We start from the raw sequence: 26,371 nt of genomic DNA, 5'->3' as shown, positions 1-26,371 counted from the left end.
CGACGCCCGCGCTCGCTTTCAAACTGATCCAACATGGCGCTGGCTTGCGGTGCGCATGCGTGGCGCTCGGCGCCCGGGGCAGCTGGGTGAGGGGCGGAGGCCGCAGGGGAAAGGGGGCGCGGCAGGGTGTAAGGTCGCACTCGCAGCCGGGAAGTGTAGTTTCTTCGTCCTCGTCTTTATGGGGTTGGGGGGTGGGGAGCGGAGGGCGTGGTTGGTTGACTCCGGAGAGCTTCGTCCGGCTGCCCCGCACGCCCGCCCCGCCTCGGTCACCACTCTTTGCGGCTACTCCGCGCAGATGATAGGCTGAACTTCCCTCGGCTGGCTCCCCGGGAGTGTGTGAGGGGACGAGGTGGGGAAGGAGACTCGGGGGCGCTGGCGGCTGCCGGTTTGATCTCGGCGTCCCCGCCTTCAGAGCACCCCCTCCCAGGATGAGACACCATCTCCGCCGGTGGTGGAGGGGCAGCTCCCCGGACCACTTCCTTCCCTCCCTCCTCGGTGCCTTCCGCATCCCATCCCTGAGCCCGGTCCTTCTGGGCTTGCAGCCAGCCCCTCGCAATAGAGCAGATGCGAGATTGGAGGAGGGAGTTTGGTCAGGGATGGGATTTAACAAATTCCCTGGGGACCTTGATTCCCAGGGAAGAATGTCAGTGACCCAGCAGGGATTGGGGACCCAGTCAGGCAGCCCAGAAAAAGGGAGATTACATACAAACAGATGTAAAGACCACTAACAACATACGTGATTCTGTCTACGAGGCTGGGACAGGATATGAGGTGCGAAGAATCCAGTTTCAACCAAATGGTGTATCCAAAAAAAGATGTCATCTCAATATTGGTTTATGTTTATTTTCCACTGACCCTGTGGGTGAAGATATCCTTGACCATTACTCCACCGGAATATGTTCCAGTCCATCCGATGTTACATCACAAGGTAATGGCCCTGTAGTCCTGCTGTTTGTTTTCTTCTTTGCACCCTCTCTAGCCCACTAAACGTAACCTTTCCTTTTTTCCTGGCAAACGAAAAGGTCCACGAGCTATAAAATGCAATTGAGTGGTTCAATTAAACACGTTTATTGTGGCAGGAAGTGCTAGTGATTTGAAAATGAGTAAGTCAAAGTCCCTGCAGGAGTTTACACCCTAGTGCTGTGTTCCAATAATCTGTGCTTCTTTAAATCAGTCAGTATCAAGTATGTTGCTGATAGGAAATAAAGAACTGTGTTATATATGCTGGGGCAAGCACAGATCAGGGACCAGCCAAGGACTGTTAATGGCATGAGCTTAAAAAGTTAGGCATCTTTATTTACATTCCACCAGAATGTCTTTTTAACCAGTCCTTCTTTAAAATAATTTCTTAAAGTTTCCTTTCATAAACGGTATTATTAACGCTTCTCTTACTACTGTTTTCTTTCATCATGGGCATATATAGCAAATGTGTCCTAATGAGGGTATAAAGTGAAAATAAAGAACACTGAGAAAATATTAAGGAAATGATCAAATATATTGACCTAATTCATGGATCAAAATAATTCTTCTTTGTTCCTTCACAGGTTAAGAAATATGGAGATCTCCACAAGGATTTGGAGAAGAGTCCCAATAATTATTAAAATTCTGGACTAGATCTATTAGGAAAGGTAAAGAAACTGAAAGTCTACTAGGAAAAAGGAGTTGTAATGGTTTACTAAAGCTGTTCAAATATAGATGTCAACTAGGTGTTATGCCTTGCTGGAGAACAAAATAAGAGAAGGTGGATTTATGATCCAACCTAGACCTTTAGGTGAGAGCTAATTCAGACATGGTTCTGATCATTAAACTTTCAGAAGGCTTATTGAGGCAGCTCTTTGGAGAGTTTTTTAAAAGGTAGATTTAAATGTGTCATTTCAAGAAAAGAAACTAGTATTTCTGATCATCAAGAAGGAGCCCCACACTGTTTCAATCACGCTGGCATATGTTAACTCACTTAATCCTTATAATGACTCAATGAGATAAGTATTACTATCCCCAATCTATAGATGTAAGCATTGAAATTAAGGGTTAAGCAGTGTATTCAAAATAATGTAGCTTGTGGTGAGAGGCAAAGTTAGGATTTGAATCCAGCTGTGTGTTTCTTCCCACCATACCAACCAGCTTCCCGTAACTGAAAACTAGATGATGGGCCAAAGGACCAATGAGACTCCAGTTTCCTGAACCCATTCAGAACAGAAACAGTATCTTACCTGTTTTTGCCATACCTACCACAGTACCTAATCCCTAGTAAAGGATTTAGTAAATATGTTTATATTGAACTGGTTTGAACTTGATCCTGTCTGAAGAGGTGAAATTTAAACAAGATACCAATGAAGAGGAATCTGTCATTCATATTTGGGAAGAATGTTACAAGCAGAGGGAACAGTAAGTACAAAGACCCTGAGGTAGGAAGATGCTTGGTTGTATTTGAGGAAGAGCCAAGTCAATATGATTGAAGCTGAGTGGGAGAGAAGGCAGGTAGGAGTTGCCTTTGGAGAGGAAACCAAGGGTCAGATCATTTAATGCCACTGCCCTCACTTTAAAAAGACTAATTCCCAGAGCACCTGGGTGGCTCAGTCTTTTGAGCCTCTGACTTTGGCTCAGATCATGATCTTAATGATTCATGGGTTTGAGCCCTGTGTCGGGCTCTGTGCTGACAGCTCAGAGCCTGGAGCCTGCTTCAGATTCTGTGTTTCCCTGTCTCTCTGCCCCTCCCTGCTTGTGCTCTGTCTCTCTCTCTCTCTCTCAAAAATAAATATTAAAAAGTATTTTTTAAATAAATACATGAATAAATAATAAAAAGACTAATTTCCAAGAACACTTGATCATCAGATGATGCAGCTTTACAGGAGTAAGGAAGCATGATTAAGCCTTTGGAAATACTAATGATTTATTGAATGCTTATTATGTACCAGGCATGGAGTAGGACAGTTAAGTGCATTATCTCAATCCTCACATTAATTCAACATTTAGTTATTATCCCAGAAAATGGGAAAGCGGAAATATTAAATAATGTGGTTCACAATTAGTGGCAGAGACAGAATTTGACCAAGTTCTCTTTCAGTCCAAAGCCTGCTCTTCATAGTATACCACACTTTCTATTTGAAAAACTATGAATAAGGAAGAAGGAATTCATACGTGCATGCATTTACCAATTATTAAATAAAAACTTAATTAAAAAACAAGTAATGATTCTTCATTACTATGTGACAGGCACTGTAGAAATAGTATTAAAATGTAATACAGCATTTTAAAATTGTTTTGTATGATTATATTCTTACCAGTCATCTGTTTTTACAACTTTGCAGGTAGATGGACTATAAGACGCTTGCCCAAGAAACTGCTCAAGAAATTTTAGGATACAATCAAGATACATCAGGCTGGAAAGTGGTTAAGACTTCAGTAAGGAAACAAGTTAAATATGGTTCAAGAATTTATTTTTTAATGAGAAGCAATTCATTATATAGACTTTTTAAAATGTTTTTCTTTTACAAACCAAAAAAATATATTTTTACTTTTTGTTTGTTGGTTTTTATTTTTCATTTTTTTTTCTGTATCTGACAGCTAATTTATTTCTGGATTTTTATTCCCCTTTGAGAAAAAGATAACTGTTTCCAGCAAGGCTTCTAAAAGATTCCATGGAAATCTGTGAGTACAGTTTCCTATTTATAGACATTTTGAATTCAATGGCATTGATATATCTAGAATTCAGTGCTGCTTCACTGGCTATAACATTGCTTGATAGTAATCAGGAAATAGAGATTATTAAGTCACTAGTTTAAATTTGGTATTAATAAATTAGAGCAATTATGTACCACCTAATCATTTTCAAACTTGAAGACAACCAGGAAAAAAAGTCTTTCCAAGCGAACAATTCACCAAGACAGGAAATTTCTACATCAAGAAATAATTACTATAAAAACAGATTGGTGTTTCCTTGATAACAGTAGTGTTTTGCAGCCTTTCAAACGTTTCACCTTTCCGTTAAATAAGCCACTATAAAATAAAGTTTTTTTCCCCAAGTCATTTCTCTTGCTGATACATGTAATGTTTTCTGAAAGCTGCTTTTAAGGATATTTTTGAGGATCCTGTTATTTCAGATATAACTACACTGAGGGTAGTGGGCTGACATTTTTAACCTTATTCTTAAGAGTTGTTCATTCATTGTTCATGATATCACATTAATGCAAACACATCATATGTTATCGAAATCAAATTTTATTCCTTTCCTTTTTTTTTTTTTTGAGTCCACTTTTTCTTCATTTTGTATTTCTTGCTCTTTTTTTATCTGACTAAAATTTGCTTACCTTTTGTCTCAATCCAATTTTTTTACTATAAGACAAAACTGGTATGCCTTGTCCCACTCATTTTAATAATTATCAGGAAGATAATCCCTACTTTCATTGTCTAAATGAGTAATGATTCTAGGGACGCCTGGGTGGCTCAGTCGGTTGAGCGTCCGACTTCGGCTCAGGTCATGATCTCGCGGTCTGTGAGTTTGAGTCCCACGTCAGGCTCTGTGCTGACAGCTCAGAGCCTGGAGCCTGCTTCAGATTCTGTGTCTCCCTCTCTCTTTACCCCTCCCCCGCTCCTGCTCTGTCTCTCTCTCTCTCTCTGTCAAAAATAAGTACACATTAAAAAAACATTTTTTTTAATACAAAAAAAAATAAGTAATGATTCTAATAGAGGCGCTTTCAAAAACAGACCGAGGAGGGAAGTAGGTGAGGTCAATGCCAGTGACACTAGAGGAATAAACTCTTAGAAAAATATTATAGCTTGTTGGCGTCTTACATACTGGACAAGTATAGACAGCAACCTATGCATCAAAGAAACCTTGGAAGTTATTTATTCATTCAACAATACTTCTTGGATATCTGTGTGCAAGGTACTCTACCACACCTAGAGCCATTCAAGGAGTAGCTCCAAATGGGCTGTTTTAAAGCTTTATGGAGATTTTTGATCAGAGGCATTTTACTCTTTCATGCAAAACCAAACAAAAATTGGGACTTTTTTCACTCACATTTTAAGTGAAATTTATACGCACTGTGTACTAGTTATTGATGCACAAAAATCTCATACCCCATTTCTTAGTGTCTTAACACTATTATCCCATGGTCAGGATTCCAGGTGTAGCTCAGCCTGGTGCCTCTGCCTCAAGGATTCTTAGAAAGCTGCAATCAAGCTGTCACCTGGGGCTTTGGTCTTATCTGGCGGCTGCTCTACTTCCAAGCTCACTTCCATGGTTGTTGGCAGAATTTGGATCTTCCTGGGCTTGTTGGACTGAGGGCCTCAGTTCCTTTCTGGCTCTAGGCTGGAAGCCTTCCTCAGTTCCTTGACATAGGGACTGCTCCACAGGGCTATTCACAACATGACGTTTGCTTTCCTCACAGTGAGAAGTCTAGGAGAAAACAAGAGAAGGAGCAAGTAAGTCAGGAGCCAAAGCCTTTCTGCAGCCTAATCTTGGAAGTGACCTCTCATCACTTTTGGAACATTCAGTTTATCAGAAGTGAATCGCTAGATCCAGCCTGACTCAGGGGAAGGGGAGTCCACAAGTGTGTGAGTACCAGGAAGTGGAGATGAGTGGGGGCCATGTTAGAGACTATCACACACGGGTTTTGGAAAACCGTCTTTTAATTCTTTTTTATAGTTGCGCTAGAGTCCAGTAAATATCAAACACAGCTTTAAAATGAGGGTTATGGGGGCACCTGGATGGCTCAGTCAGTTAAGCATCTGACTCTTGACTTCGGCTCAGGTCATCATCTCACAGTTTGTGAGTTCGAGCCCCGCATGGGGCTCCGCGCTGATGGCACGGAGCCTGCTTAAGATTCTCTCTCTCCCTCTCTCTCTGCCTCTCTCCCCCTCACTCACTCTCTCTCTCTCTCTCAAAATAAATAAAGAAATAAAAATAAATGAAGTTTGATAAAAGGTAATGCAACCGTTTTGCATACTTGTTTTCTCAAGGTCAACCCACAGATTCTTCTAAATTTGCCATGTTTATGTACAGAAGGAGAGTATGACTGGACCAGTTTTTGTTTTTGTTTTTGTTTTTGTTTTTGTTTTTTTCAAAATACCTCTATTATTCTGTGTCAGCTGTGGCAGATATTTAGGTTACTACAAAGGAAACTTGTCTGAACATGTTGGTCAGGTTGGTCTGCCTCGGTCAAAAATTGACCTCCCCTGGCCTGGATTGAGAAGAAAGTGAGAATTGCAGTCAAATCAAGGGGAAAATCTAGGGAAGCTTACAACTTTTCCAGTACATCAAAGAGAGCTCCACATTTTAGTTACAGAGTTGGAAATAACCAAAGTGAGAAACATGAATATGAATTTAGAATGGGCAACAGAGTGTGAACATTGCACACTTTCGGCTAGATAGGATGGTCTAATGCTATTTGCCAAACTAGTATTTGGGAGAAATGTAATCCCTCAAAATTCCCTTTAGGGATAAAGGGGTTGCATTATCAAATGAGTTTTTCTAAACACTCCAGACTATATTCTCTTCTTGGAAATACACTCTTAAGATCAGACAAATCCTAGTGTAAAGAAACCTATTTAACTTTTCCACATGTTTTTGACCAAGGACATGCTTGTAAAATACTGGCCTGGATAATGGATCTCTCATCTCAGATTTGGATTCTAATAGAAGCTCTAATTGACTAGATATGTACAGAGAAGTGATTTATTTTTCATTATTTCCCTGCTGTCATCCCAGTGTAGGCCATTACCATCTCTATCTGGATTAGCTCAGTAACTCCTAATGGACTCCATGGATCTATTCTTACTCAACCGTATCCTGTTCTTCACACAATGGCCGAAGTAGATGCTTGAAATAATTCAGATCATGTCACTCCCCTACCTAAAATCTTCTAAAGCCTTCCCATTGCATCTAAAATAAAATCCAAACCCTTTATCAAGCTCTGCAAGGCACTAACCCTAGCCTACCTCTCTGACCTCTCCTACCATTTCACCCTCGCTCTCCTACTACCGTTGCATGAATGCAATGAACTTAAACCCGCCTCAGAGCCTTTGTAGTTGCTCTTCACTTGCCTGGCATGTTCTTCCCCCAAATCTTTCCAAGGCTAATGTCATTTTTGTCCTCAAGATCTCAGCCTCATTGCTCTTTAGAGTGACCTTCCTGGCCACACCCACTTGCTGTTTACTACACCACTCTGCCACCTTCTTCATTTGCATCTATCACTATGTGAAATTTATCTTCTTCCTTTGTTCTCTCATTTAGTATATGTCTTATTGGAATATAAACTTGGGACACCTGCGTGGCTCAATCAGTTAAGTGTCCGGCTCTTGGTTTTGGCTCAGGTCATGATCTCACAGTTCGTGGGATTGAACCCCATGTCAGGATCTGCACTGTCAACATGGAGCCTGCTTGGGATTCTCTCTCTCCCTCTTTCTCTGCCCCTCCCCTGCTCACATGCTCTCTCACGCACTCTCTTTCTCTCAAAATAAATAAACAGTAAAAAAAACAAACAAACAAACAGAAAAATACTGTAAACTTGATGGAAATAGGAACCTGAATAGGAATGAGATTATAAGGAAATCACTTTTGTTTGTCACAGTATCCCTAGCACCCAAAGAGTGTCTATCACTCAGACACTCGGCAAATGTGTATTGACTGAACTTACGGACTTTAGTTCTATTATATTGGTTGCCAAATAGAAAGTATTTAAATTTCCCTTGTAACTGCAGTACAAAAATATAAACCAAAGATATCTTCCTAGCACTTACACCTTGATTTCATAATTTCATACCCAAAAAGTTCCTTTTGTGGTTAGCTTGGAGCACTTGGGTATATGCAAGAGAAGAGTGCCAATTCTTTGGTGGGAATTTCTTTCTTTCCACCCTCAAGGGATGTAATACAGATTACCAGCACACAATTCAACACTACACATTCCCCAAAATGTTAGCAGCAGCTAACATTTATTAATCTTTTACTATATGTCAGGCAGTAGGCTAATAATTTTCTTCAATGTTTAATTTACTCCTCTTAGATCCTACAAGTATTTTCTAGCCTGCGGTTTTTCCTTGCATACATCACACTCATGTTTCTTTGCATGAATGCCTCATAGTTTTTTATTGAATACTGAATATTTAAGTCATGTACTGGGGCAACTCTGGATACAGATTCCACCCACCCACCCAGGGCTTGTTGTTATATTTGTTTATTAGTTGGGTGGTTTGTGTAGACTAATTCTGGAAGTCTATTCTGCAGCCTCTGATAATCCCTGCTCTGATTTTTTCCCTTGTTTTTATCCTTTAGCCTATAGGAGGGATCAACATAAGCCATTTATTGATCACAAGTTGTGCTTAAGACCCCCAAACTAGCGAGATTTTCACCCTTTACAGTTGGATCTGTGTGTGGTTTACAGGCTGTTTTCACAATTCAGCAGTTTTATGATTTTTTCCTGCACTTAGCCAGGGACAAGTAACTTGGAAGTTCTGTAACCAGTCACTCCTCAGAGGGAGCACTCATGGGCATACAGACATTCTTCCAGAACAGCAGCAAAGAGTATGATTTTATTTTAAAGTAGGATACATTATGTGTCAGAGGTTACACTTAAGTCTCTAAAGGCAGTAAGGCTTCAATTCTTTGTTGATTAATCTGTATGCAGCTTGGAAAATGCTTGTAAGTCACCAACCCATACCTTGCATTGAATGCTCCCGTGAGGGGCAGCCTAGGACATCCATTCTGATCGTTTCTGAATAGGAGCAGCCTGGTACATCCAGTATAATTATTCTGAGTGGGCAGTCTTTTACATCCACTCTGATTACCCCATAGTAGTGGCAGCCTGGTACACCCAATCAAAATGCTTGAGTAGGACCATCCTAGTATATATACTCTGCTTGTTCTGCATAGCTGCGACCTAGTGTATCTAATCTGATTGCTCAGAGTAGGGGCAACCTAGTATAACAGCCTTTGTTTTGATTAGAGGCTTTGACTTCTTTGATTGCTTTGACTAGAGACAGCCCAGTATATCCTCCTGATTGCTCTGTATAGGGGCAGTCTAGGACATACAATATGATAACTCCTAGTAGGAGCAGTCCAGTATATCCTCCTGATTGCTCTGAATAGGGGAAGGCCTGTCTCTTCTTACTGCTCTGGAGAAGGGGCAGCCTTGTACATAAACTCTGATTGCTCTGAGTCTGGGCAGCCTAAGACATCCAATCTGGTTAGTTCCGGTGGGAGAGCCTAGTACATGCATTCTGATTTCTCTGAGTTCAGGCAGCCTAGTACATCCCCTCTTTTCTAGGTGGGAGCTGCCTAGTACATACACTCTGATTGCTCTGAATACGGGCAGCCTATGTACCTACTCTGACTGTTCTGAGTAAGGGTATCCTTGTACATCCATTCTTATATCTGAGTAGGGGCAACATAATACATCCACTCCACTTGCTCTCAGCAGGGACAGTCTACTTCATGTACACAGCCTTCCACACCACAACCCCCCTGCCAGGGATAAGTGTGATCTTATGTTGTTCATCTAGCTGTTCTCTCTCCCTACTTCTGGCTGGTCTTTTGTGCTTTTGCACTAGTTCCATGTAATTCCTCTAATTGTTCACTAACAAGATCTGTATTTTTTTTTTTTTTCAAAATTTTCTCCACATTTTGTTCCAAATGAAATCCATCTTCTCAGGCGTAGCTGAGATACTGCCAGCTCATTTTGTCTTGCTTTTGCCCCTGAGCAGAGCCTATGCACTACTATTGGAGCTGAGTGACGCCTCCATCCATGAGCAGAAGGGGGATGTGAGGGTGACATTGGGCAGAGATGCTGCTATGACTTCAGTCTGCCCTCTTAATGTAGCAGGAAGGGGAAATAGGCCTCAGTATTTACGCCTGTTGTGCCCTGGACAGAGCCCTCTTCCTATCAGTAAATTCTGGGTGGGGTAAAGAAGCCTCAGTCTTCTCATCAGTGCCTACTGGGAATAGAGTTTAACAGCATGAGCTGAGTGATGTCAGTGACCCACCCCTCTAGGATAAAACCATAGCCCTAGACTGGGAGCTAGTGGGGAGAGGGAGCCCCTCCTTGTCTTCCAGGTGTGAAAAGGGGTTGGCTAGAAGCAGATCGTGGCTCAAATGCTACAGACTCTTACTTTTCCTATCTAGATTTAGTAGATATTCTTGAGTAAATGTTTCTCCATTTCCTGAAAGCCCTTTGGTCATTTTCTAGAGAATTTCAATAGCTGTTTTTTAAGGTAATTTTCATCAGTTTGTTATTGTGAAACAGTTGTTGTCACTGTGGAGGATTTACTAAAATTCTCACACAGCTACTCTGGAAGTCCCACCCCCAACTCTAATATCACATAGGATATGTGAAAATATGATCACTAAAAGCCCGTGAGTGTCTTATCATCTTACAGATGCTTCCCCAAGTTTACAGTTTCTAGTATGCCAAAATAAACACTTTATATTATTTTTCTCCTCCTCAACCTCCTAGTTACTCTTCTGGCAGTGCTCATTCACAAAAATCATAAAAGGCCATAAAGTATTTAGAGACATTAAAATTAGTATGTTGATATAAATCCACACATACCAAAAGGTTTTCATTGCTGCCTGAAATCTTCATGAAATGTATGGTCTGTAAATAAAGTGTAACTTCACATATACTGATCAGTTATTCCATATAGCAGCTAAAGCTGGTTAGAAACTGTAAAAGACAAGAGAAAATAGTTAAAATATATATTTCTTTAATTTTTAGAGAGAGAGCATGAGCAAGGGAGAGAGGCAGGAGGACAGAGAGAGAATCCCAAGCGGTCTCCAAGCTCAGTGTGTAGCCCGGTGCAGGAGGGACTAGATACCAAAACCCTGGGATCATGATCCAAGCCAAAAGCAAGAGTGGGACACTCAACCAACTGAGCCACCCAGGCACCACGGTTAAAATATTTTTAATTTAACCTGAGGTCACTTCATGTATAATGAGCACAAAGCTTTAGTGTAGATCATAGTAAAATATCTAATGAACTGTTCATCTTAATGATCAATAGATATAAAAATATAGTTTAGATCCAACTATGACAAAATTGTTATCTCTGAAAGAGCCATGAACACAGTAGATGCTGATACCCAAGACGCATTAATGTTTTGTTTTCAAAGAGGCTTGAGGGGCGCCTGGGTGGCTCGGTCGGTTAAGCGTCCGACTTCGGCTCAGGTCATGATCTCGCGGTCCATGAGTTTGAGCCCCGCGTCGGGCTCTGTGCTGACAGCTCAGAGCCTGGAGCCTGTTTCGGATTCTGTGTCTCCCTCTCTCTCTGCCCCTCCCCTGTTCATGCTCTGTCTCTCTCTGTCTCAAAAATAAATAAACGTTAAAAAAAAAATTAAAAAAAAAAAAAACAAAGAGGCTTGATATTTACATATTTTTTTAAAGCCACTAACTCTAATTAGTGAATTAAGATAAGGTCATTTTTAACTAGTAGCCTACCCTTTGCCCAATACAGAGCTTTAACTGTGTTTTACAATCTTCCAAAAAGCGAAATAAATAATTTCTGCCTTGTAGTCATATAATACCTGTAGCTTATACTTTTCTCACCTTTACAAATGACTGGGAAATAAACATATTAACCATTGAGTAGATAGTCTAAACCAGGGGTTGGCATACTTTTTCAGTGGAGGTACAGAGAATAAGTAAATACTTTATGCTTTACAGCAACTATGGTCTCTGTTGCACCTACTTAGCTCTGCCATTATAGCATGGAAGAACAACACATAAATAGACAATACATTTTTACGCCATTATAGCATGAAAGCATTATACATAAGTAGACATAGACAACCCATGGTGAGTAAGTATGGCTGTGTTTCAACAAAACTAATTACAAAAGCAGGAAGTACACTAGACTTGACCTATAGGCCATAGCTTGCCAATCCCTATTCTAAACAGTAGATATGAAAAGTCACAAATCCTTAAATGTTGATAAACTTATAGGTATATTAGATATCCTTCCCTAAATTACATGAGATAGTCAACTCTTTCTAATGAAATAGGCTTTGTGTTAGGTGATCTTGCCCAACTGTAGGCTAAAGTAGTGTTCTGAGCACAATTACAGCAGGCGAGGCCTAAGCTGTGATGTAGGTTAGGTGTATTATTGTGCATTTTCGGCTTAAGATATTCTCAACTCACAATGGAGAGAGCTTATTGTAAACCCCACCAAATCTTATTTATCTTAGTGTAACCCCATCAAAAGTCAAGGAAGATATGTATATGTTAGTTAGAAATATCAAAAGGTTAAAAACTCTTCATACTCCAAGTTTACAATATAACTAGAGAGAGAGATAACTCATTATGTAAAAAAGCAATCAGTGGTAGTATATACATATCCCTTAATAATTTTGTACTTAAATTTTAACTGTTATCATATCTGACTTCTTTTTCACAGGACCTGATAATTATTCAGGTTGTTTTCTCATTGTCTTATACAGAGCCTCATAATAAGCTCTTTAAAACTTTGTGGATCTGAAGGAAGGAAACATTACATAGTAAGGAAATTTGAGGATATCTTATAGAGAAAATTAAGGACTAACTGAGCTTTTAAAGAGAAATTAACATACAAAGAAATAGTCTAATGAATTCCTTATTTGTTTCCCAAATCATAAAAACAAAGTTTCAGAGGAAGAATCATTCATAAATATGACTATTTAGTGTAACAATACTGTTTGGTTTTTATCTCACTCCCTCCAGAAATTATAACTTTTTAGAGGTTTAAAATTTTGATTTTACTTAAACCTATCCCCTCAGGTTGGAAAGAATGATTGACTGGGAGAAGAGTAGAGCCAATATTGTTCAGACTTCATTTTAGTTCAACAACCTTCTCCTAAATACTGACTTTTAATCCATTTTTCTCACATTGTCTTAATTTCATTGATGGATAGCCAAATCTAATTTCACTGATGGATAAACACAAAGGTTAGTTACTTGCCCAAATCCTGACATGCAAAAAATAAATGAAATTCAAAAGTCAGTGTCTGTAAATAAAGTTCAGTTGTAACACAGACATGCCTATTCATTATATATTGTCCGTGGCTGCTTTACTGCTACCCTAGCTAAGTTGAATAGTTGCAACATAGATCATGTGGCCTGCAAAGCCTGAATTATTTACCGTCTGGCCCTCTCCCAGAAAATTTGCTGACCACTGCTTTAGACCACATTACATCCATAAATTAAGAATTGGGCCTGGGGGCCTGGGTGGTTCAGTCTGTTAAGCAGCTGACTTCGGCTCAGGTCATGATCTTGCTGTTCATGAGTTCAAGCCCCTCATCAGGCTTTGTGCTGACAGCTCAGAGCCTGGAGCCTGCTTCAGACTCTGTGTCTCCCCTCTATCTCTCTGCCCCTCCCAGCTTGTGTTCTGTCTCTCTGTCTCAAAAATAAATAAACATTAAAAAATTTTAAAAAGAAAAAAAAAGAATTGGGGCTAAAAGATACTGTACGTATAAACACACAAACTTCTCATCAATTGCATTTGGCTTATGATAAATATGGCAGGTAAATATTTATGAGAAATATTTTAGAAAAATCCTAAAAGAAAGTAGCCCCTCTAATAAGACAACTATAAAACATTATAAACAAGATATGTAGAAAAATGCATCTTGAAATAATTTATATTAATTACTGCAATGCTTATTTCAATAAACCTGGCTACTTCCAATTGAATACTAGTGTTTTGAATTGCTGATATTACCTACAAGTGTTCTTTACTGCTATTTGCTAAATTAGCCTACTGTGGTACATTATATTTTGAGCTAAGCCTAAACCAGTAAAATTTTGAATTTTCTCTATTTTGTTAACTATAGATATCGTGTTGAAGGAATAATTCCAGAATCAACAACTAAGCTATCTGAGTTCCTCTACAAACCTGAAAACAGAGTTACATGGGATAAATCATTGAAAGTGTACAATATGGTACACAAGATTGATTCGGTAATTTGCTGTTTGATATCAGACTTCTACTGTATCAATATATTTTTAGTTTTATTAGTGATTTGAATATATTAAACCTGTATGATTATAGACACTTCATATTTTATAGACTCAATTGAATTGAAATCTTTATAAAAGCCTTAAAACTTCCTTCTTTATTAGTCAAACGTTTAATTCTAATTAGCTTTATTCTCTTGTAAAGGCTTAGCACTTTCTGAATCTATCCAGCTTTCTCGCAGACATGTGCCTTTGGTCTTGAGGGGATTGAACTTTATGTATTCACCTCTTCCATTAGGTAGAAAAAAAGATGAAGCATGCCTTCTTGATGGGAAGCCAGTAGATTTATCTTAATCATAATACATTAGACAGCAGGAACAGTGCAGACACATACTGTAACTGTTTTTTTAAGAGTAAGGTTATAGTATGGAATAACATCTATATATTGTGGTTATATAAACCTATATATCTACTTATATAGTTGTGGTTTTAGGAACTTTCACATACATTGTCTCAAACAGATGAACAAGAGGAATAAAAACAAAGAGAAAAAAGTACAGGTAATTAGAGTAGAAAGTTTAAGTCACAGAGGTGGGAGGAAAGACCAAATGTAAGAGACAAGAAAAGCAGCACACTATAGACCTCTTATTTATTAAGACAGCTATACTTTATGGTATGTACATTACACCCCAATAAGCTGTTTTTAAAAATCGAGTCATAAAGTGAACTTTCATGATTTTCATAAACAATTACACGTGTAAAACTTCAGGTCACTGGGTCTTTGGTTCTTTGAGTCTCCAAACCATATTCCACACGTCAAAACAAATATCCTACTTATCTGCCATCACCTTATCATCTTCTCAGAACTTAGGTTAACTTTACCTCCTTTTATTAAATTGATTTTAAAACCTGGGAGTTGGGGGAGGTTGTAGAAAAGCCCAGGAAAGTAAATGTTTCATTTTATAGAGAGCACCTGAAGATCCTATCCACAAAAAACACCTATCTATTACTCTCTTGGGATTTAAACATACAGTTTGAGAAGCATAGTCCACCACAAATGAAGATTCACACGTTTGGACTGTCTCTTTCATGACTGCGTGACACTAATCGCACAGTTCCTTTTATGCTTCATATGTTCCTGCTGTTGCTGCAAATCAACTGTAATAACTAGATTTGGCATCAAAAAAAACTTAACTGATCCAGAGAAATTATGTGACTTGCCCAAGGTTGCATACCAGGCAGAACCATGACTTAACACTTGATCTCCTGATTCCAATTCTATGTCCTTTCCAGTATACTACAGAATCTCTGAATACCATTACACTGCATAGGAATACCTTCCTATGAACGTTTATAGTATGCATCTCCAGGGATGTTTTAATTGACTCATTCACCTGCATTGGTGAGAGAGGGATTCCTACTCTAGGGTTTATGAGGGTGATCAAAGACCTGACATCTGACACTAGACAAATGAGATCAACACCAGTTTATCAATCATTAGTCACAGTCCAGGAGAGGAGGACTGTTACAACTTAGTCAAATTGGCATTTGTTAAGTGGAGCACAGGGTGCCAGATGGTGAGCCACAGTTCAACAAAAGACCACAAGAGAAATTGAAATAGAGAAGTTTCTTACTCACGAGTCCTGGAAAAGGTACACGGAACGCCTCCAGGAGCCACATGGGGAGGTCAAGGCAGGCCGCAGGCAGAGAGAGGCAGGCCCTGAGGCACCTGAGCGTCTGTGAGTAGAGTGCTTTGGGATTCCTGGGCTAAGGCCAGATTGGCCAATTCAAACCAAAAAGAGCAGGTCACTTTGTAAAACACAAGTCCCAGAGGTGTCCAAGGAGCTCACGAGGGGAAGGTTGTGGGAGGCAGGGGAGACCATTGATCGGAAGGGGTGTTGGGGAAGTTACATCAGGAACTGACGTTTCCTTGTGACTGTGGTGACCAAGGCATGCGCTTGCGGGGGGGGGGGGGGGGGGGGGGGGCGGTGGCTAGTGTCAGTTTAAGGCCCCCACAGGCTCAGTGGCCAAACAAAAAGTTTACTGAAGCAGCAATACCATGGAGTAGCTTAGCTAAACTCCCAAGGACACACCGCCATGCAGGGTGACATGGGAGTTGCACCCAGGAGCAGAGTAAATAACCAGAGGTTGTGCAAGACCAGCATTGTGGTGTCAAGAGGTTGAGGTGACCCCTGACTCCTACAGGAGGCTGTGATTGGTTGGATCAATTCTGCTGTCCAGCAGGGAACTGAAACCCACCGCTCAGGGACAAATAGGAACTGTGGCTGATCCTGTGATAAGGGGCATTGCCTGGCAAAGGGGCCTTACCTGTAGGAACAGAATGGGGAGAATACCTTGCAGTTAGGCCATTTAAGACTCTCCCAACTTCAGCAAACGTCAAGGCGGCACATTATACTGGTCCTTAATTTTAAGGCCTTATACCACAGGGTGCTAAACCAATATATTTGTCAGAATTTATTACCTAACCAGTGTGGACTGGTAGAAATACACTGGGAATAAGGAACATGGGTTCTAGTTCTGCACTTATCTCTAGTTTTGCATGTGATTTAATCTGTTTAGGCTTCGGTTCCTTCGTCTAAAAATTTAAAGAGTAGATAGTAACGAAATTCCTTTCTGAATTTTCTGCACTTACATTAATTCCTCACCAGATATTTGATTTCCAGATTACTTTCTCCCATTTCTGTACATTGCCTTTTCATTTTATTTATGGTTTCCATTGCTGTGCAGAGCTTTTTTGTTTGATGTGGTCCCACTTGTTTATTTTTGCTTTGGTTGCCCTGTGCGTATGGTTATAGATCTAATGTTCCTCTAACACTGAAAATGCGAGATTTGATGATGTTCTTCTAACTTCAAAGCCCCCTTCTTTTTCCAAATAGTAGCTAATGTTATGCAGTGAAATTCTCTGGGGAGAGATACAAAGGATAGATATGAAGTAACTGTTGCAATCTTTACGGTTTGATTTGTTCCAGGACACATTCATATGTCATACCATTACACAAAGTTTTGCCATGGGCTCAATTTCCCCCCGAGACTTTATCGACTTAGTATACTTCAAGCACTGCGAAGGGAATATGGATATTATCAGTTGTAAGTTGAAGCATTTTGCCCATATTTTGGAATTACTATGAGTCATTAATAAATTTTGTTTTCCTTTAACTCACAGTTTGGGAGAAACTGCTTTCAATTAATTTGTTATTCTCTTTATTTGGTGAGACCAATAAATGTATGTATAATATAGACAAGCCTGAGTTTTACCCAACTCTGGAGGTGCCATTTATATCAGTCAATAATTATGGCATCTCTTGGCCTTTTTGCAATTTATACCATGCAGCACGGAGCATAGACAGATAACTTGTAGGCTGAAACTTCACAGCATACATTTTAAAACTACTAAGACACAAAGTTAATCTTTGGATATGCTACGTTATATATGAATTATGTAGATAGGGCATATCCAGTAACTGATAAAATTCCTGAAGAAATTTTCATTAGATGAGTCTTTACATAAATGTGCTTGTATTTCTTTTAGAAATTGGAAGTTTTGATATATCCTTAGCCTTCCCAAAAATGTGTCACTGTGTAAAATGCAAATGTGTAGTCTTTTCGTAACTTGCTTTATTCACTTAACACATACCAGTTCATACTTGGACTCAGATAAATACAGTAACTCCTGGTGAAGGGATTTTGGTAGGACAGTAGCCTAAAGCCCTGTTTTTCTCCAGAATTCAATTTAATCTCACCATTCCTATCTGAATAATCTTCTCTATTGTAAACTACTTGGGAGTAGGGACAATTAAGTGTTGTAATTATTATATTCCAACAAAGTTTCAGTTATTCTATGTCTGTAGTACTCTAAACTTCAGATACTAGACTACTACATAGTTCTGCCCGCTCAAACACAGCTCTGTTGCAGCATAGCAATAAGGCCTGATATTCATCACTTGTATGTGGCTGTCCCTTGTAGTTCCATATAGTCGTCATTGAGTTGTCTCCTTTTAAAATGAGAGTGCATAAAAGTTTATTCACCATCTACAGCACAAAATACTATATGTCTGAATTATAGATCTGTTATTTTCTGTATTTGAAGGAGACCATGTCAATCTCATTTTTAGTGGTCAGAGGAAGGTAAAAAAGAAGTATGGAAGAAGTTAACATCAACAAATAGTAGTAGTAATCCGTCATTCAGTGATCAATACTAAATTTGCTTTAAGCAATTTTCTTAAAATGAATTTTTGATGAATACTGAGTTTTCTTCTTAACGTTCCTTTTGTTGTTATTTAACTTACTACGCAGCTTGCTTTGAGCTAAATATTTTGTGTGCATTATTTCACCAATGAGGAAACTAAAGTTCACAGAAATTAAGCTACATTAGCTAAGAAGCAGCTGAACCAGAACTAAAACTCAAGTCTTCTGACTTTCCAAACTCTGGGTTAACTATATGCCTCATAAAAGATCCATACTTGTTTGTGACATACAACCAAAAAAGTTTTAAAGAAAGACCAGGATAATCTCCGTATTTTAAACAGAAAAACACTATGTTAATATCACTTCCAGCAGTACCGTTAGCCAGCACAATAGGATCTGTTGAGATGATGAACTCGCCGTGAACAGGGAAAATGCAGTCAGCCTCATTTGTCCGTTAAGTGATTTACATTGCATTTACCACAGAATTGATTGCCTGTGTTAAAATCCTAAAAGAGAAGTCACCATCTCTGACAAGAGAAGGATTGCCAAGAAAAAAACAAATATGTTTTTAAAAATACTTATAGGGCAGCTGGGTAGCTCAGTTGGTTAAGCCTCTGACTCTTGATTTCGGCTCAGAGGAGGATCTCATCGTTGGGAGGTTGAGCCCCACGCTGTCAGCACAGGAGCCTGCTTGGGAGTCTCTCCTTCTGCCCCTCCACCGCATGCATGAGCACACAAGTGCTCTCTCTCTCTCTCTCTCTCTCTCTCTCTCTCTCACACACACACACACACACACACACAAATAAATAAATACAATGTAAAAATATTTTCAGAAAGGGTATATATAATTATCATAAACTTAGAATCAAATCACCTCTCTTCTACATTCACATACAGTATGGCTATGCCACACAGTTCTTAAAACAAATTCTACTGATTTTTAATTATCCTCTGAATTAGCTACAGGGAATTGGCAGAAAAGAGCATTTAAACCATCTTTACTGACAGACCAAATAACTACATCAAATATTTTATTTAAAAAATGATTAACAATTTATATGTAAGTATTGAATCACTATATTGTACACCTGAAACTAATATTCCACTGTATGTTATCTAACTGGAATTCAAATAAAAACTTTAAAAATATATAGGGGCGCCTGGGTGGCTCAGTCGGTTAAGCATCTGACCTCAGCTCAGGTCATGATCTCACGGTCTGTGAGTTTGAGCCCCACGTTGGGCTCTGTGCTGACAGCTCAGATCCTGGAGCCTGCTTCTGATTCTGTGTCTCCCTCTCTCTCTGCCCCTCTTCCACTCATGCTCTGTTTCTCTCAGTCTCAAAATTAAACATAAAAAAAATTTTTTAATATGTAAAAAAAGGATCTAACCCTAAAAAAATAATAAATAATAAAAAATGGTTAGTAAAATTTATAAACCTGATATCTTCATAGAATAGTCTTTTCTTTGTGATTTTTTTTGCTTCAAATCTCAGGAGCTAATTAAATGATACTTTTAACACATTTTCTTGTATGTAAAAGGTAACAACATCTTTAGAGATACTAGAATGAGATCATTTGAGAGGACAATAGTGCTCATACAGGCATTTTCTCAGTTTTGACCTGTGTGCACATACATATGTACAAACATCCATACATAGGTATAAAACTAATATCAATGCTGACAATAACTAAATTAAATTAAATGCTATATCACACATTTTTTTTAATACACTACTTCAAATAGAATTTTTCATCTTTGTGGAATAGGGTTCATTTTCTTTCTTTCTTTTTTTTTTAAATCACTTAGCTAACAGTGTGGATTTTCCAGCATACCCACCATCGTCAAATTACATACGTGGTTATAACCATGCTTGTGGCTATATATGTTCCCCTCTGAAAGAGTAAGTGTTACTTGCATTTATTTTATTTTAACGGCTTTTAGTTCAATTCTTAACTAAATTCCTAACTCATTGGTACAAGTATATGCCAGCATATTCTGTTAGGGGGGGAAAATTGCCCCTAAGTGTAATTTAAATGACAATTTTTATAAGTGTTTTCATCATGAGAATGGATAATTCCCTACAAAGTATGATGTGAGGTCTCTGGGATGAGTCACACATACACATGCATTGCCTGCCCCCCATCCCTTCACCCCCAGTTAACTTTCACCTGATGCTTCAGATTTCCCCATTAGAGTCACTTCTGTGAATTATTAAGCAATTTTTGTAAATTACACTTCCCAAGAATTATAATATATTCACTATTATCAGTTATGAATGCTTCATCCTAAATGATTTCTTTCCAGTGGACCACCTACAGATACCTGCAGAATGAGATGTACAGTAGGTAAATTTGGAAAGAGCTGGAGAAATCAGAGATGAGTCACTGCCCACAGGTGACCAGCCTAGGGGTAAATGGTGACATAAAATACACATATTTTGTAAATGTATGTACATTAATTCAAGGTAGCTCATTTCACAAATTCCTTAAGTTTGATTTTTGCTAAATGATTTTATATAAGTAAAATATATCAGCACATAAAAACTTGTAAAATTTTTTATTGGCCAGATATAAACCTCTCAATAGGAGGGGGAAAAAAACTTATGTGAAGAAAGTAAAAATAAAATTACATTTTAGGCTGTATTCCTTAACGTGTTCTCTACTGAATTAGAGAACCAAAAGAATTTCACAATTATGTACATTAATGGACAGGATCATTTGGTGCAGATGATATGACGGTGATACATGGTCTTTCTACCCACCTGTCATTTTTGAAGCTATGGTCAAGACTGCATTCTCCACAGCAGGAGAAAGCAACACAAGGGAAGGGGTAGTGCTCTGAATCAACTGGGTAAATCAGCCACTGGCGGGGATTCTAGTCAGGAAGCTACACACTCTAATGTGTGCATCACAGCCTGAGGCCCCGTCTTGCATCTTGTTAACTTTCCACTGTCAAAAACATGGAACAGAGGGTGATCTAGATGTCCCATTTCAGGCAAGAGCCCTGCCTAGCATCCTGTTAGAGAAAAGATGGTTTCATTCATAGTCTCAGAGAAAGGTACTAATAGAAAATGACTCTTCTGTGCCACGCAGCACAACATTTTGGACAACCAACATTTGTAAACTAGTCATGTAGTAAACTTACAAAACTTATTATCAGGGGGCACCTGGGTGGCTCAGTTGGTTAAATGTCTGACTCTTTGATTTCGGCTCAGGTCATGATCTCACGGTTGGTGAGATCAAGCCCCACGTTGGGCTCTGTGCTGACAGCATAGAGCCTGCTTGGGATGCTCCCTCTCCCTCTCTCGTTCTCTCGTTCTCTCTTTCTCTCTCTCTCTCTCTCTCTCTCTCTCTCAAAATAAATAAACTTAAAAAAAAGATTATCAGTAGTAAAGGCACTTTTCTAGTAAATACTGGAAACTCAAATAGAAATTTAAGACCTTACCCACGGCTCGTGAATATTCTCAATCCTGCCACCAGAGACACTTTTGTGAAAATAGTCTAAACTGCATAGAGAAGAGTATGAGAAAATGGACACTCACACAGTTTGTGGGAGCAGTCGTCTTCATACCCCCCAAAAGAATTTTGTAAAACTGTACTCCACCTTGCACATTTGTAAGTTGATACTGAAATTTTGCATAGGATTAAATTTAGAGGATGCAATTTACGGCACTTTAAGTATTGATACTTTTTAAAAAAGTGTTATATCACTCTGGTAAGCACATCCAATAGACTCTAAATACCATAATAAGTTGAAACCTACCATCACTATCAATTTCAAAATACATACAAACTTCAACACTCAGAAATTTACATCGTTCATTTTCTCCTTGATTCCCACATTCTTATTTTTTTCCCTCATATAATTTGATCCTAATAGAACATATTTTGGGGCACCTGAGTGGCTTAGTCAGTTAAGCATGCAATTTCAGCTCAGGTCATGATCTCATGGTTCATGAGTTCGAACCCCACATCGGGTTCTGTACTGACAGCTCAGAGCCTGGAGCCTGCTTTGGATTCTGTGTCTCCGTCTCTCTCTGCCCCTCCCCCCCAAAAAAATAAACATTAAAAAATAAAAATAAATGAATGTTACAAAATATATGTTGTATTAAATTGTTACTAAAAGAGCAAAATAAAAATATATTACCAAATGTTGCATAGCTATTAAATATAAAAGCCAACTGTTACTGAAAACATGCCTTGATTATTAGCAAAACTTAGGTAGCATTTGCTCTGTGCCAGGCACTCTATAAACAGTCTACCTAAATTGGCTCATTTGGTCTTCCCAATAACCTTATGAAGTAGGTAGTATTACTATCTCCATTTTGTGGAAAAGAAAATGGAAGCCTCGAAAGATTAAGTAATTCTCTCATGGCTAAACATAGATACTAGCAAAGCTCAGCTTTAGACCAATCCAGACTGGCTCCAGAGTCCATGCTTCTAACTGTTACACTCTTTTATCTGTGTATTGGCGATACTAATAAAATGAGATAGCACTTACTATCGTCTACTCCAACTTTGTAAGTACTGAGAAATTTTTTTTGAATAAGCGGTTTAAAATGAAAAGAGTATAATTCTAGGACTGTCATTAAATGCCTTTGAAATTCTCTTGTGTTATGTACCATAAATTACATAGAGACCTATAATCAAAAACATTTTTTAATCAAAAACTATTTTTAATGACAAATAATTTAGATCCATAAATCTTATTGAAAGCAAAGAATTGACAACATGATTTATTACTCAACTCACTTCCAATTAATCAGATTTTTCCGTTGGGATCTCAGAGATTTTTTTTTTTTTTTTAAGTAGACTCCACACCCAGTGTGGAACCCAACATGGGCCATGAACTCATGACCCTGAGATCAAGACCTGAGCTGAGATCAAGAGTCAGATGCTTAGCTAACTGAGCCACCCAGCTTCCCTCTCAGAGATTTTTACATGCCAGAACAAAGCACTGTAGTATCACTCAGTACTATTCAGGGAAGGTGACGGGTATACTTGTGTTCTGTAAAGCAACAGAGGATGATATGAACATGCTGGTGGGAAAGAAGAAGCCTACATCTCCATCAAAGATGGTCTCAGATGAGCTTAGGGAAAAGGTACATGTGGAGGTTAGAGACCTGAAAATTTATTCCCTTAAATGTTATTATCCTCTCACACCCTTTGGAAAGTCCTCACATACTCCAGTTTGAAGGTCACTGGGTTAGAATATGAAGTACTACAGTCTTCCTAATGTCACTTGGAAAGAATATTTCCAAATGTTAAATTCACAAAACCTTTGACCTAGAAACTCTATGTATTTGTAGAAATCCAAATGGATCCATTACAAAGATGTTTTATTGCTGCTTTATTTGTATAGCAGGAAAAAGTGAGAAACAACCCAAATGATAGTCCAGAAAGGTCTGGTTACATAGAGAATGAAATACTGTATGCAGTCATGAAAAATATCTAGGCCGACTGGTATGTCTCAACACAGAAAGAAGTGCATGATGTCCTACTAAGAGGAAAATAAAACTAGTTGCAGAAAAATGCATCTCATTTTTGTAAAAACAACAGTGTGTATGTGTGTATATGTGGGGTAGGCAAACGTATATGCATATATGTAAGCTATCTTTATATATACATAGGCAATAGTCTGAAAAGATCCAATCAAAAGTATAGTAATTATCTCTGGGAAACAATAAGGAGAATAATTATGAAAATTCTGTTTTGTTTAAATTTTTGTAAGCACATATTAATTTCGTAATTTAAAAAAGTTAACAAAATGACAAAAAGGAAAAGCTGACTGAAGACTGTAACATATAGTCTACTTAATATTTTTATGTAAAATGTTTATGAGTGCAAATCACTCTGCCCCTTTTTGTGCCCTTCCTTCCTCCCCGCCTTCAGTAATTGTCCTATCATAAGCACCACGAAGGGAATCGATGGTGAATAAGGATCCTGCTTTCTATGAAATTATAAATTCAGTAGGTAAATCCAAAAATCTTTATATTTTTACTGCTTCCTTTGTTTATAGGAACCCAGCACATTCCAAACTAGTGATGTTTGTCCAGACAGAAATGAAAGGAAAATTGTCCCCATCAATAATTGAAGCAACCATGCCTTCCAACTTAATAAGCTTCATCCTCAATGCAAAGGACGGAATAAAGGCACACAGAATTCCATCAGGACATGGATCTCATCCTAACGGCCACTCATCTTTCCTAAAAAAGAAATGAGGCCACAGAAGAGCATGCGTGGCAGTCATTGCCACTCACCTTCAAGTCAATGTGCATAAATACTGTTAAACTTTGCTAGACGGTATCCTTGTACAAATTACTGAAGGCACCTTGTGAAAATAAGAAGTCAGTCGTACAAGAGAACAGCATTCAATATAGTTTTTAATCTCATATAAGAATGATGTGAATAACAAGTGTCCTTTAATGTACTTTTATCTTTTGTTTTGTTCCCCCTGGAAAATGCCCTGCAAAAGAATCAGTAAGAAAGCATACACAGTCAGAGGTCAGCATTAATTAAAAATTAAAATATATTTTAAATTGTTTTTTCTTGGGGCGCCTGGGTGGCTCAGTTAACCGTCCGACTTCTGCTCATGATCTTGTGGTCTGTGGGTTCGAGCCCCGCATTGAGCTTTGTGCTGACAGCTCAGAGCCTGGAGCCTGCTTTGGATTCTGTCTCTCTCTCTGTGCCCCTCCCCCACTTGCACGCTCTCTCTCAAAAATAAATAACCAGTTAAAATTTTCTGTTTTTTCTTCACTTACTGCTTAAATTGATAATTATTGGAGACATGTACATAAAAATTGAAAAGAATTCCAATAGAATGTATAAAGACCGGTATCTAAAATGTAAAATTGAATGAATGCATGAATCAATTTCTGTTTCTGGCCAAGATGTAACAATCCATTCCTCCCAAATCCTTCCCTTTAAAACTAATAGACTGCACATAAGCATAGGGAGATTCAAGCATAGGTGAAAAGAAGGCAAACTACCTAGAAACCTAGGACTTGAGGGATGGCATAGTCATTGTTGGGGTCTCCTTATTGCCTTCCATATATTCCAGTCAGGGCACTGCAGAAGCCTCCAGCCTGGAACCACCTTTGATATCCTTCCTGGGGTAATGTCAGTGGGGTCCTGTGGCAAAGTGAGCATTCCCTCCCACATCAACTTGGCAGCAACAAGACTTAGCCAGCTAATGCAAAGAAGGTTGGGTTACTATTCACTTCACTGCCCTTCCCTCATCCCCAGTGTCACCAAGACCCAGCAGGATGCTGCACCTCCATGCAAACCCAATGTATTTCAATGGTTTCCCCTTTGTAATGTGGCCCCCAAAAGATATGTTCTTGTCAAATCCCTGGAACCTTGAATGAGACCTTATTTGGAAAAAGGATCTTTGCAGATGTAATTAAAGACCTCAAAATGAAATCCTCCTGGATTATTTAGGTGAGCCCTCATCTAATCATAAGTGTCCTTACAAGAGATGCACAGAGAAGAGTTTTGCAGCCACAAGCCAATGAATACCTAGAGCCACCAGAAGCTGGAAGAAGTGAGGACAATTCTCCCCCAGAGCCTTCAGAGGGAGTGTGGCCCTGCTGACACTTTGATTTTGGGTTTCTGGTCTCCAGACTATAAGAGAATAAAAAATTTTCTAAAACCACCAAATTTGTGGTAATTTGTTACGGTAGCCAATGACTTCAATCAAAATTAACAATGTGTGTTCTGGGAAGGAACTTGTGAAGAAAATTAAAAGACAAGCAACAGCCTTGCAACACATTTCTGTCAAGGACTTGTATCTAGAATATGTAAAGAGCTTTCCAAAATCAACAGTATTAAAAAATCCAATTACAAAATGGACAAAAGACATTTCAGTAAAGAGTATATGTAAATGGCAAGTAAGTCCACAAAAAATTATTCAACATCACTGGCCATTAGGTAAATGCAAATAACCACACTGAGTTATCAGTACATGCTTGTCAGAATGGCCAAAATTTTAGAAAAAAATTAGTGATTATATCAACTGTTAGGATGTGGAGACACTGGACCACTCATACTCTGTGGGTGTAAAATGGTACAGCCACTCCGGAAAAGAGCATGGCAGTGTCTTACAAAATGGAACGTGCTTACTATGCAACCCAGGAAACGTACTCTTTATCCCAGAGAAATGCAAATGTTCATTAAAAAAAAAAAAAAAAAACCTGTACACAAATATTCACAACAGTTTGGTTATAAATAGCCCCAAACAGGCAACAA

At 38.7% G+C, this 26,371-nt stretch overlaps 2 protein-coding genes and 1 long non-coding RNA gene across 7 annotated transcripts in view; 1 reads left to right on the top strand and 2 right to left on the bottom strand.

Moving 5' to 3' along the window:
* On the top strand, positions 1-24,866 carry STARD6 (StAR related lipid transfer domain containing 6). 5 transcript variants are annotated; one of them, XM_019464016.2, is made up of 9 exons: positions 1-86; positions 869-928; positions 1,545-1,628; positions 3,309-3,402; positions 3,599-3,648; positions 13,796-13,922; positions 16,910-17,027; positions 19,932-20,025; positions 24,144-24,866. In XM_019464016.2, exons 4-9 carry the CDS (start codon positions 3,313-3,315, stop codon positions 24,343-24,345), a joined length of 681 nt encoding a protein of 226 aa, XP_019319561.2. In that variant the 5' UTR covers positions 1-86; positions 869-928; positions 1,545-1,628; positions 3,309-3,312; the 3' UTR covers positions 24,346-24,866. The 5 variants fall into 5 exon arrangements, with proteins under 5 accessions (XP_019319561.2, XP_019319560.2, XP_019319559.2 ...); XM_019464015.2 differs by having other exon boundaries at positions 14-49; XM_019464014.2 differs by lacking the exon at positions 1-86 and adding an exon at positions 238-771.
* Positions 4,617-15,873, bottom strand: LOC109275700 (uncharacterized). The gene is made up of 3 exons (XR_002084322.2): positions 15,558-15,873; positions 10,545-10,658; positions 4,617-5,398 (listed from the first exon to the last, which is right to left on the bottom strand). It is a non-coding gene; the product is annotated as an uncharacterized LOC109275700 (long non-coding RNA).
* The window catches only part of POLI (DNA polymerase iota), a 46,128-nt gene continuing 44,303 nt past the window's right edge, over positions 24,547-26,371 (bottom strand). The window contains exon 9 of the mRNA XM_053902738.1: positions 24,547-24,590. Within this exon, the coding sequence (XP_053758713.1) occupies positions 24,547-24,590 (44 nt within the window). The remainder of the gene's footprint in view (positions 24,591-26,371) is intronic.

The sequence above is a fragment of the Panthera pardus genome, unplaced genomic scaffold, assembly GCF_024362965.1.
Source record: "Panthera pardus isolate Hobbes unplaced genomic scaffold, ASM2436296v1 HiC_scaffold_15, whole genome shotgun sequence".
In the NCBI taxonomy this organism is placed as follows: Eukaryota; Metazoa; Chordata; class Mammalia; order Carnivora; family Felidae; genus Panthera; species Panthera pardus.
Note: the sequence above shows the minus strand (reverse complement) of the source record. Positions and strands in the feature narration are given on the sequence as shown.